The sequence below is a fragment of the Oryctolagus cuniculus genome, chromosome 17, assembly GCF_051225735.1.
Source record: "Oryctolagus cuniculus isolate XC-2025 breed Fujian yellow rabbit chromosome 17, ASM5122573v1, whole genome shotgun sequence".
Classification (NCBI taxonomy): Eukaryota; Metazoa; Chordata; class Mammalia; order Lagomorpha; family Leporidae; genus Oryctolagus; species Oryctolagus cuniculus.
This window is the reverse complement of record NC_142883.1, coordinates 23,238,590-23,250,664: the sequence shown is the minus strand read 5'-3', so window position 1 is coordinate 23,250,664 and position 12,075 is coordinate 23,238,590. Positions and strand designations below refer to the sequence as shown.

At 61.1% G+C, this 12,075-nt stretch overlaps 1 protein-coding gene across 1 annotated transcript in view; it reads left to right on the top strand.

Moving 5' to 3' along the window:
* Positions 1 to 11,536, top strand: part of LASP1 (LIM and SH3 protein 1) — a 40,198-nt gene extending 28,662 nt beyond the window's left edge. The window contains 3 exon segments of the mRNA NM_001082778.1: positions 6,421 to 6,580; positions 6,839 to 6,939; positions 8,933 to 11,536. Coding sequence (NP_001076247.1) covers positions 6,421 to 6,580; positions 6,839 to 6,939; positions 8,933 to 9,106 — 435 coding nt within the window. The 3' untranslated portion in view covers positions 9,107 to 11,536.
* Positions 11,537 to 12,075: the final 539 nt, after the last annotated feature.

Sequence of the window (12,075 nt, the reverse complement as noted above, 5' to 3'; positions counted from 1 at the left end):
GGAGCTGTGACTTCATTTTTCTGAGCCCGTTTGTCCCCCCTGCTGCCTGTCCTGAGCCTGTATGGCTGGTGGCCTCCTCTCCAAGTGAGGTGACCTTTTGAGTGTGAAAGGGGGTGCTGTGGACAGCAGATTTGAACTGGGACCAGGGACATACCATATATATATATATTTATATATATATGATTTATTTATTTGTTTATTTGAAAGGCAGAGAGAGAGAGAGAGGAGAAAGAGACAGATCTTCCATCTGCTGGCTGGTTCACTCGCCAAATAGCCGGAATGGCCGGGGCTCAGCCAGGTGCCAGGAGCTTCATCCGTGTCTCCCATGTAGGTGCAGGGGCCCAAGCACCTGGGCCATCTTTGGATGCTTTTCCAGGCACGTTAGCAGGGAGATGGATTGGAAGTGGAGCAGCCGGGATTTGAACTGGTGCCCATATGGGATGCCGGCACTGCAGGTGGCAGCTTTAACCTTCTGCGCTCCAGCGCCCGCCCCCAGGGACACCCTTGAGCGTGTGGCCCCCTGCTCCACACCTGTCCTGGAGAGGGCCTGTCTTGCTGTGACGTTGTCCTTGTGTTTCCAGCCTCAGCTGTCCGTAAGCGAGGAAAGCTCTGCCCGGGACGTCGCTCACCTGGGCCCTTCCTCCTCTTCTGTGAGAGGGAGCTTACAGGCTGCTCGTTGTCAGGGCCCAGGGAGGAGATGGGAGCGCAGGGAAGAGCGTGTGCATGGCAAGGGTGTTCTCACTGAGGGTGCACGCCGGGGGGGGGAGCAGGTGTCCGCTGTGGCCGGGCTGTCGCTGCTCTGGCCGCCCGGGTCAGCGCGCCCGCACTTTACGTACATTGTCCCTGTGAGCGGCTCTTCAAGGAGGCAGATGAGCTCCAGGTGCTTGTGCAAATACAGCACGTCCACACTGGCTTTCAGCCTGGGGTTTCCTTGGGCTCCTGGAGCTGGGCCAGGCCTTGGGACTGGCTGGGAGCAGGTGGCACCATGAGGTACGGATGAAGAAGCAGGCCCGGAGGGGAAAGGGTCTCTTCAAGGTCACGGGAGTAGGCGAAGGGCTGCTGATGCCCCAGGAGTGGGGTGGGGGCTGCACAGCCTGTGGCACAGGACACTAAGGAAGGATGCAACCCTGCCTTGCCTTGGCCACCCGAGCCCTTGGTGTCCAGGAGGAGCCCAGCCCCAGACATGTCCCACCGTGGACCCCCTGTCAGTCATCACTAATACAGCTACAGCGACACCCAGGAGGGGCCCCCCGCATTAGGGACACCTGTCCTCGCAGAGTGCCAGCTGCCATCGTCTGGGCCCCATGCACGCCTCCGGCTGCCACTGCCCCTGCACTCTCGGCCCAGGTCACCGTCTTCGGTCTAGGCCTTTTTGCATCATTAGGAAGCAAATGAGGGACACTCACCTTCCGCACCCCCAGGACAAAAGTCTCCAGAGCAGCTGCACTGGGAGTCGGTCCGTTTCCCTATCGCCCTCCCCCGACCCGTGGGCACAGGGTCCCTGAGGGAGCAGGGCTGGGTGCCTGGCCGGGCCCTGCTGGGTTTGCCCTGTGGCCAGGGCCGCCTGGGGCCCTGCGGGAACAGGCCCAGACTATGTTGCCCTTCGGCTACGGGTCCCTGCTTGGGTGGGAGGGGAGGGAGGGAACGGAAGAGCTGGTCCGGACCCATCCCGCGTGGGCGGCGGCTGTCTCCAGGGTGACCTGGCCTTGGCCGCTGCCCTGCCGGTTTTCCAAGCCCAGGCCACTGGGAGCAGCCCGTGGGCAGCCGGCAGAGGCAGCACCGGCGCCACACTTGCCAGTTGGCTGCAGCGCCGTGCCCTGCCTGGCCCCGGGCTGACTCACCCTGCGTGCACGGCAGATGCCCGGGGGAGCGGACGGCCAGCAGGACTGCTGAGGCCGGAGCAGCAGGGCACGGGGTCTGGGGTTCCTGTCTGCAACAGGAAGCAGCAGGCCTTGCCCTGCCTCTCCATCTTCCCCCACCTCCACCCATTTCCCAGGAAAAGACAGGGCAGGGTCCTGGTGGACAGGAAGCAAGAAGCAGCCTCCGGTCAGGTGCCCGTGGCCAGCTGGGGCTGGGCCTGGCTCCTCTCTTGGTCGTACTCCTGGTGTCCTGCTTTCTCTGTCCCCTGGGCGGTGGGGGAGTGCTGCACCTGTCACTCTCTGACCCACTTCCTTCCCGCTCCCAGGCCAGCCCAACACTCACAGAGCACTGGGACCCAGGCCGCAGCCCCCTCCCCACCTGGGCTATTCCAGGTGGAGTCTGGGGATCGCAGATGCGGCTTCGGGTCTGGTTCTCCTTCACAGACTTGAAATTCACATTTTGTGTGTGAGGTTGATGATGTCCATTCTGGATCTGTAAAGTGACACTTCTGCATCATTTATAAAATGTAAATAATTAGGAAGATTGAGCTAAAATTTTTAACATTTTATTGATTTGAAAGGCAGAACTGGCTCCCTCCCCAGACAGCCGGCAACAGCCGGGTAGTTGAGCCATCTCCTGCTGCCTGCAGTGAGCAGGAAAGGAGAGCAGGGCCAGGGTTCAAACCCAGGCATAGGATGCGGGCATCCCAAGCGGCGGCTTAACTGCCATGGCAAATGCCCGGTCTTGCGCTAAAAAACTGTTGAAGCAATGGGATCTGCCGCGAACTCTTCCGGCAAGCGCAGCTCAGGAGGCTTCCTGGAAAAGCCAGGCAGTAAATACTGCACGAGCCACAACAACCAGAGCTGTGCTGATCTGAAGCCCGAAGCCAAGAGCTTCCTTTGGGTTTCCCACACGGGTGCAGGGGCCCAAGCACGTTGGCTGTCTTCTACTGCTTTCTGAGGCCGTAGATCAGAAGTGGAGCAGCCGGGACTAGAACTGGTTCCCATAGGGGATGCCAGCATGGCAGATGGCGGCTTTACCTGCTATGCCACAGTGCTGGCCCCAGCACAGCCCACTGAAATGTCAAGTTCAGAGAAATCTCATATGTCAGGATATACTATTTCTCTTGTAGTCCTGCCCCTTCCTTGCACCTAAGTATTTAAGAGTGTGAAGCCATTCTCAGCTCACGGGCTGTAAGCAGGCAAGCAGGGGCTGGACACAGCCCATGGACTGAGTGTGCCACCTTCTGCTCTAGGCCGCCGGCTCCTGGGCTTGCGCCTGCTCCGGCTCACTTGGGAAGGGGCTGTGCGACGCGTGTTCTCAGGAGCAGCTGTTTGGCCCAGGGGTTAAGCCGCTGCCCGCATCCCCTGTCAGTGCCTCCTGGTTCGAGTCCTGGCTCAACTTTTTTTTTTTTTTTTAAAGTATTATTTATTTGAGAGGCAGGGTTTTGCAGAGGGAGAGAGAGACAGAGACAGACAGGAGGGATCTTCCCTCTGCTGGTTCACTCCCCAAATGGCTGCAATGGCTGGGACAAGGTAAGGCTGCAGCCAGGAGCCTAGAGATTCATCTGGGTCTCCTGTGTGGGGGGCAGGGGCCCAAGCACTTGAGCCATCTTCTGCTTCTTTCCCAGGTGCATTAAAAGGGAGGCGGATCAAAAGTAGAGGAGCTGGGATCCAAACCTGTGCCCATCCAGGATGGCGGCATTGCAGGCAGGGGCTTAACCCATTATGCCATGGCGCCCACCCCCACCCCCAGCTCTGTTTCTGCTTTTGTCGACTCTCCGGAAGGCCCTGGGACCTGCATTGTAGCCAGCAGCTCAGGTGCATGGGAATCAGGCCCCCACCCTCCAGGAGCCTGCATGCTGTAACCACCGCCCAGCCCTAGGTGCAGCAGGCTGTGGGTTCGGCCTGGGAGCCAGAGCCAGGAGCCCGAGGAAGAGGGGCCGAGATGGACCTTGGGCGATGAGAGAGGGCGCTGCCCCAGGTTCTGTGCGGTTCTGCACTCCTCCCCCCTTCGGCTGGATGACCTCGGGCAGGTTCCCTAGCAGCTCTGGTCCTCAGGGCTAGGATAGCGCCTGCCTCAGCGGGCTGAGTAAGCTGACAGGCGGGAAGTGAGTCAACCGGACAGTGACACAGTGTCACCATCTGCCCTTGTCGCAGGCGGTGTTGGGCCTGGCTCAGTGGTTCTCAGTCTGGCTGGGGCTGGCTCTGTCCCCACTAAACAGGCCCAGTGTTGGGGCAGCAAAGCGTTTGTGAGGCCATGTGACCGACGTGGCTGGAAGTCAGGGCGTCTGGTTTCCGCCTTGGCTGGGCCGTCCAGGCTGTCCTTGTTGGCCTGCCCCCCTCCTTTTTTTAAAGATTTATTTGTTTATTATAGAGGCAGAGAGAGAGAGAGAGAGAGAGAGAGAGAGAGGTCTTCCATCTGCTGGTTCACTCCCCAGATGGCCACAACAGCCTGAGCTGCGATGATCCAAGGCCAGGAGCCAGGAGCTTTCTCCGGATCTCCCACATGGGTGCAGGGGCCCAAGGACTTGGGTGATCTACTGCTTTCCCAGGCCACACAGAGACTTGGATCGGAAGTGGAGCAGCCAGGACTCGAACCGGCGCCCATATGGGATGCCGGCACTGCAGGTGATGGCTTTACCTGCTGTGCCACAGCGGCAGCCCTGGCTTTGCCCTTTCGATGGCTGTCTCCATGGAGAGGGCAGGACGGGGACCTCCAGCCCGAGCCCTGCCTGCTGCGCCGGCTTCCACTTAGCTCCTGCAGAAAAGACCCCTGCAGGTGCCAGATTGGCCTCGCCCGAGTCGTATGTCTGTCCTAGAACCAATCACCATCTAGAAGACAGCTGTGTTTAAGACTCACTGCATCTCCCACTCTGAAGACCCCCCTCTCCCCAAAACATCCATGCACTTGAATATCAACAGTGCCTGACCTCTGCTCACCTTGCCTCTCATCGTCACATCCTCATCCTTCAAAGCTTAGCACCAGGGTCACCCACAGAGGATCCAGAAAGGCTGCCTGTGGCCGTGGGTACAGAAGCAGGCTTCCCTCCTTGGCTGCCGCCGGCGGGAGGGCTCAGCCCCTGGTGTCCACAGGCGCACGCCAGCGCCGTCACTGCCTGTGTTTCCTGGTTCTGCCTGCAGGTGCACCCAGGACGGGTCTTCCAGCCCCCTCAGAGGAGGGGAGGAGGCCGGGAGTCAGGCTCTTATCCTCCTTTGCCCCCTGTTGGGCCAGATGCTGTGCCTGGGCCAGCCTGGGTGTGGTTGGAGGAGCTGGCCCTGAGCGTGAGGTCTGAAATCCTGGGCGCCCTGGGTGCTGAGTGGCTGTGGGGAGGGAGACCACGGGCAGCCGGTGTGGGCTCAGCCTCCCCGGGCACTGGGGCTGTGGGTCATTCCTCAGAGGCCAGCTCTCGGGCTTGGGTCAGGGAGGCCTTGCACAATCCCAGAAGGCCATGCGGCTGGCACTGCGAGCAGGAAAGGGTGGCTTCGGAAACCTGCCACAGAGCTTGGGTGAGGGAGGGGCGCTGGGGCCAGCTGGGAAAGCGCCAAGGCCTGGTGGCTTCCCTTGGGGCTGGACTGGAGGAAGACGGTGGATGAGGGACAGTGAATTCCAGAGGATGCGGCCGGGGCCTGAGCTGGGGCACAAACGCCCGCCCCCCCCCCCCCCCGCCCTCTGTGGACCCTGTGGTTTCTCTCTGGTGCTTGGGGCGGGTGCTTCCTGTGGCTGACCGTGCTCAGGCCCCATCATAGCACCCGCCCCAGAGGGCTCCTGCCCTCTTGACCTCGGTGGCCAATGCTGGCGACCTCGAGCCAAGCTCAAGTCGCAGTCCCAGGCCTCAAGCAAGGCGAGGCCCAGCTCAGGACTCCTGGGCGCCGGAGATAGAAGTGGGGGTCTCTGCAGCCAGTAGTGCATGTGGGGCGGAGTCTGGACGGAGGGGTCAGAGCCCCCCACACCCGCCAGGGGCTCTGGGCCTCCGCACAGATGTGGAACATGGTGAGCAGAGGAGCCCCCTCCAAGACCTGGCCGGCCCTGGGGTCGTGGGGGGCTGGTGTTTCTTGTCCCCACCGGCTGAGGTCCTCAGAGCATGTCTGTGGGCCCCAGAAGCCGTGTGGTCTCAGCAGCTTGCTTGGCGTGTCACTGCCTCAGTTTCCTTCCTGTCTGCTACCCGGGGACGACTAGGTAAACTGAGCCCAAGACGTAGAGCTCGCATGGAGCCCGGCCTGTTGTCAAGGTGGTAAACGGGCTGCGCCATTGCCGGCATTGACCAGGGTGGGGTGGGGCAGCCACCGGTGGGTACAGACCACAGCCGCACTCGGCTCAAGCCCGCATTCACCCAGCCCTCGTATTCTTCATGACACTGACGTCCCATTTTACAGACGTGGGAACTGAGGCTTGGCAAGATCCAGTTGCTGGTCTGAGCGCACACGGCTGGTGCCGTCTGCTTGGATCCCAGGGGGGGTCTCTCTGCCATCTGCCATCCTGGGACCTGGAGTGGCACCGGGAGGGGATTGCTTGCTCTGCGGTGGGATCCTTCACCCAGCTGATAAATAACCCTCGCAGATAAAATACCACGAGGAGTTCGAGAAGAGCCGCATGGGCCCCAGCGGGGGCGAGGGCGCAGAGCCCGAGCGCCGGGACTCCCAGGACAGCAGCAACTACCGGCGGCCCCCGGAGCAGCAGCAGCCGCCGCAGCCACACCACATCCCGACCAGCACCCCTGGTGAGCGCGCCGAGGACCTGGGGCAAGGCTGGCTGCGGGCTGGGGAGGAGGTGGAGAGAAGCCCCCAGCACACGCGCACACACATGCATGGACATGCACACGCACATACATTCACAACACGGCACCTTTGTGGAATCCCTGACACCTATGTGCAGTAGACAGAGGCTCTCAAGAATGGGGTCGAGTGAGGTGGGGGATGGGGGCTCTGAGAGGGACGGGGGTGGGGGGTGGCTGAGTCCTGTCGCCTGCCCCTTCCAGCCTACCAGCAGCCGCAGCCGCAGCAGGTGGCCCAGTCCTACGGCTACAAGGAGCCAGCAGCCCCGGTCTCCACCCAGCGAGGCGCCCCAGGCGGGGGTGGGGTGAGTAGCCCTTGCTTGAAGGGAGAGAGACCCTGCAGGAGGGAGGTCCCAGGTCAGAGTTCTGAGGAGCCCAGCAGCTGTGGGGACTCTGGGAAGGCTTCACCTGACCTTTGACCCGGTCCTTGTTGTCTGAGCCAGTGATTGGCCTCCTGCCCTTGGAGAGGGGGTGGGGAATGGGCAAGACAATCACTCCTGGCCGGCCCCTCCCCTTTCCCTTAAAGGCAGAGTGACAGAGAAAGATCTTCCATCTCCTGGTTCACTTCCCAAATGTGTGCAATAGCCAGTGCTGGACCAGGCTGAAGGGAGGAGCCTGAACTCCATCCGGGTCTCCCACATGAGTGGCAGGGGCCCAAGGACTTGGGCCGTCATTTGCTGCTTCCCAGGCCATCCAGCAGGGGGCTGCATCAGAAGCAGAACAGCCGGGACTCGAGCCGGCACCCATAAGGGATGCTGGCGTTGCAAGCAGCAGCTTCCCCCACTGATGGTTTCTAATCCTCGAGCCCCCTACTTCCCTTCAGAGCCCCTTTTCCTACTTTAAATGAGTGCTCTGTGCTTGCTACCTCCACGACCCTCACTGGACTGGAGCTCCGTGCAGGCAAGGTCACGTCCCAGGGGCTCACCTTGCTTGGGCCAGGCCCACAGCGAGCGCGCTGTGCCCAGCAGCCTGGCTGCAGACATGCACATGCGCACCAGCGGGCAGGGGGCAGTCTGGCCCCCTCTGGGCGCGTTGGAGCCTCCTGAGCTGACTTCCTGGGAAGACCCGGCTCCTCCGTGCTGGGTGCCCAGGAATTTCAAGCCGTTCTTGGAGGAGCAGGGGAGACGGGGACTTAGAGAAGTGGCCTGAGGTGTGTGGCCAGCTGGAGCTCACACTTGGGACAGACGGGGAATGTGGGCCCTGTTGGGGGGCTCAGGACAAAGGTGTCATCTGAAACAGCAAGTTCCAGGTGGACCCTGGGATGCTCACTAAGCCTGACCTGATTCTGAGGGATTGGAAGACCACCTTCCTGTCCTCTTGGGTCTTATAGTCCAGTAAGAAAGCAATAAATACATGGACTATCGGCTAGGGCCAGGTAACGGCCCGTGCTATGAAGACAGCAGGGTGAGGGGTAGAGAGCAGTGGAGGTGGACATCTGACCACAGTCCTCAGGAGTGAGTCCTCAGGAAGATCAGCAGGTGCAAAGGCCCTGAGGCACAAGTGTTCTAGGAACAGTTCACGGACCCTCAGGAAGGTGGAGGTGACTGGACGGGGAAGACAACAGGTCAGATTGTGCAGGGATTGTAAGGCCCAGGAAGGCCTCTGTGACTGCCCACCCACGCACTGTGATGGGTTCCACTTTGGCTTGTAATGGTTACTGTGGCGGCTGTGCTGAGCATAGGCGGTGGGAGGTGGAGGGGGAGAAACGGGATGCAGCCATGGGAATTGTCCGAGCGCAAGGCAGAGGCAGGGGTGGTCATGAGAGAGGTGGGGGTCACTTCCTGGGGGCTTCCTTACCGCTTGGGGCTGTGGATTCCTAACCGTGTCCAATGGAGCCCCCAGACCTGTCCATGTCAAGGGCAGTGGAGGCCGGGGAGTTAGGGTGTGGTCCCCTCCCAGACCACTGAGCTCGCTGGGCGTGGCCGCGATCTGTGGGGGGGGGGGGGGTGGTGGTGGAAGCAGAACCTGAGAGATGCCCCCTGTAGGTTTTACGAGGTTTGTCTCCCCGGGAAATTTGGCCTTTGCCTTGAACCTGGGAGTGCAGCCAGGCTCACCATGGCTTCAGAAAGCAGACACTGATGGTTTGAACACAAGTGTTAGTGAGCAGGGCGTGGCGTGTTTTAACACCATCCCAGCGTCACATCCGTGGAACCCTGCTCCTCTCCTGTTCTGCAGTTCTCACCCCAGTCCCTGTCCCACGTCTGGCCCTGAACAGCTGCCCGGGTGACAGTGCTGGGAGGACCGTGGGCCCGGGCCCTGGCTGACTGTGTCCCCCTCCCCATGCCCCCACCCCCGCAGAAGCGGTACCGCGCCGTGTACGACTACAGCGCCGCCGACGAGGATGAGGTGTCCTTCCAGGACGGGGACACCATCGTGAACGTGCAGCAGATCGATGACGGCTGGATGTACGGCACGGTGGAGCGCACCGGGGACACGGGCATGCTGCCCGCCAACTACGTGGAGGCCATCTGAGCCCCCGCGCCCCGCCCCCTCTGTCTGCAGCGCATTCCACGGCATCCATCCGTCCCAGGGCGTGGCCCGTCCACCCTGCAGTGTCCCTGTTAGCATCCGCGACAGCTCGTGTGCCCCACCCTCCTCCAGCTTCTTCAGCCAGCTGAAGCCTCCTGCCACTTGCGCGGGCTCCCTCCTCGGCAGGTCTTCCCGTTGACCCATGTCTTGGTTTTTCTCTCTGGATGGAGCAGGCCTGGAGGAGATCTCTTGGCTCTCAGGCCTTGCCTTCCTCTCTCTTCTGCCCTCTCCGACCCTCCCGCCCTGCCCCTCACACCCCCAAACATTCCGGGAGCCCCTGAGTCCAGGCCCCACCAGGGCGCGGCTCCCTTGCATTGCCCAGAGTGGGAGTCCACTTCCGTGGTGCCTGGCCTGGGGCTGGGGCTCCGCGCTGTGCAGGGCCCGAGGCGGTGGGCTCTACCTCTCTGTCTGAAGGAGGGGCCCACCAAGGGTCTCCCTTACCACCCTCTCCCTCCTCCAGGGCAACAGCAAGGGGAGTGGGGTGCTCACTTGGTGAGCCCACACCTTCCCCACGTGTGTTCCTCTGGCCACGTAGACCCGGGGTGAGCAGAGCGCTCCCATGGGCAGCGCCGCTGGGGCCTTTCCCTGTGTTTAGGGGCGGCCGCAGGAGGGAGGGCTGCAGGGTGTTCTGTCCGTATTCCCACCCCTGATCTCGGGACCCTCACTGCCTCCCTGGAGGCTGGGTCCTGCAGGTAGGGAAAGGACCCCCAGGGGTCCTGTGGCCTGCACCCCAACCCCAGCCCCCAGGTTCTGGGTGAGGTGGGTGGCTCCTCCCTGCTGGAGGGAGGCGGTCTCAGGGCCTTCCTGGCCGCCCCTCCCCAGCCCAGTGCCTCATGGACTCGGAGCTGGGCCAGGCCACCAGGACCCTCCATGTGCCCAAGGCTGCCTGCGCCTGTGCCCTGTGTGGGGGAACGTCAGTACGTGTCTGCAGTGGGTGCCCAGGGCCCCCTCCCCTGCTCCCCAGCTCCAAGCCCACCGTGGGAGGGGAGAGACGTTTCTGATGTTTTCCTGGAGTGGAAATTCCCGCTCTGCTCCCCTCTCTGAACGGAGGGAGCTCCCCTGCCTGTTGTCTCCCCCATCTCCGTGTCCTCCCCCTCGCTTACACAGAACCCCTGGAAGCAGGGGCAGGATTCCAGGCTGCAGAACTGGAAGCCCGGACACCAGGGGCGGGGGGGAAAGACGGTGCTATCTCCACGCCCCCTCCGACTGGCGGGGGGCGGGGCAGCCCTGGCCTGGCCTGATTCATCTCTGGGCTTTCTCGTTGCCCCTCCAGACACCCCCCTTCCCCATGTCACCCTGAGTCTCGCAGGCCACACGGCTGTCCGCCCTGCAGCTGAGGGCCGGGCGTCTTCTCTGGACTTGGTTTGGGAACATTTGCCCGAGGAAATGACTGGGTGAGGAGCCCTGCCGCCAACAGTCCTGCCCCCCCTCCCCCGGTGAGGCAGGTGGGTGTCAGGTCGGCTCTTGGGGGTGGGGGATGAGGGAGGCACTGATCCAGTCCATTCCTCTTGATCTCAAAGCACAGTGGATTTGGGGACCAAAGGTCAAGGGCACCCCCTGTTGGAGGACTGGTGGGTGGGAGGGGGCACCCCTGGGAGCAAGCGGCCGCCTGTTTTCACTCAGCTCAATTTTTCTTCCAAAGCAAGGCAGGCCCGCCACTGGAATCTTGTGCCAACCCCTCCCGTCCTAAAAGTAGGGGACACCTTACACGCCCCCAGAGCGAGGAGAGGAGGGACTGTCACTCTGGTGCTGAGGGGCCCAGGGGCTGCCGGGAGTCCATGTTCCTTCCCAGAAACCCCCGGGCTGGGGCTGAGGCCCTGGTTTTCTGGTGGCCTTCACAGAGGTCTTTTAGCCAGTAGCCCCAGGACAAAAAAATACGCGTCAAAGCTAGAATGTGAATTCAACTTTGTGGACCAATAATAAAATACAAACAGCCCCACGGTGAGTGAGAGCGTGAGAAATGTGAATTCTCTCAACACTGCTTCCTGCCCCCTCCCACCCCTTCAGGTACCCCAGGGAAAACTCTTGCTTCATTTCTGTCTCCCCCCCCCCCACATATGCACTTTGGGGCCTTTTTTATAGCTGGAAAAAAAGCAAAATGAAATAGCACCCCCAAACCTGTATTTAAAGGACACCGAGGTGGTGGCCGCGCGGCACTCGCCCTGTCCCGACGTTTCATCCGTGTGTGTGACGCCACCGCTCATCTTTTTATATGGGGTTGTTGTCTTCCTGCGTCTGTTTCAGTCCCCTTGCTCGTGGGCTTGTGCTCGGGATCAAATCTCTCTGGCCTGTTAGGATTCTGAACGTTTGACTTGAACCACAAGTGAATCTTTCTCCTGGTGACTCAAATAAAAGTCTAATTTTTACCTGTGGACTTGGTTGCCTCCTTGGCTGTGGGCTGCTGTGTGTGGGTGGGTGGGTGTGCACACGCGCGTGCATGTGTCCAACCTGGGTGTTTGGGGCGTGTGCCCGCTGCCTTCCCGGTGGAGGAGGGCCAGTCCAGGGACCAGGAGGCAGATGCGGGCCTTGGCTCCTGCTTGCTCCTTCCTTCTTTCCTTTCCTTTTCTTATTTCTTACCTCCTTGAAAGGCAAAGCAACAGAGCTTCCATCCGCCAGTTCACTTCCCAAATGCTCACAACCACCAGGGCTCAGCCAGACCAAAGCCAGGAGTCCTGAACTCCGTCTGTGTCTCCCATGTGGTGGCAAGGACCCAAGCACTCGAGCCATTATCTGGCAGGTGTGAAACCAGCACGCAGGCGTCCCAAGGTGGGGCCAAGCCCCCTGTATCATAACACCTGCCCAAGCTTGCTCTCCTCCCTCTTTTAAGTTGTTGTTGTTGTGTTTTTTTTTGTTTTTTTTTTTTTGTTTGTTTTTTTTTTTTTTTGAAAAGCAGAATGACAGAGATCATCCAA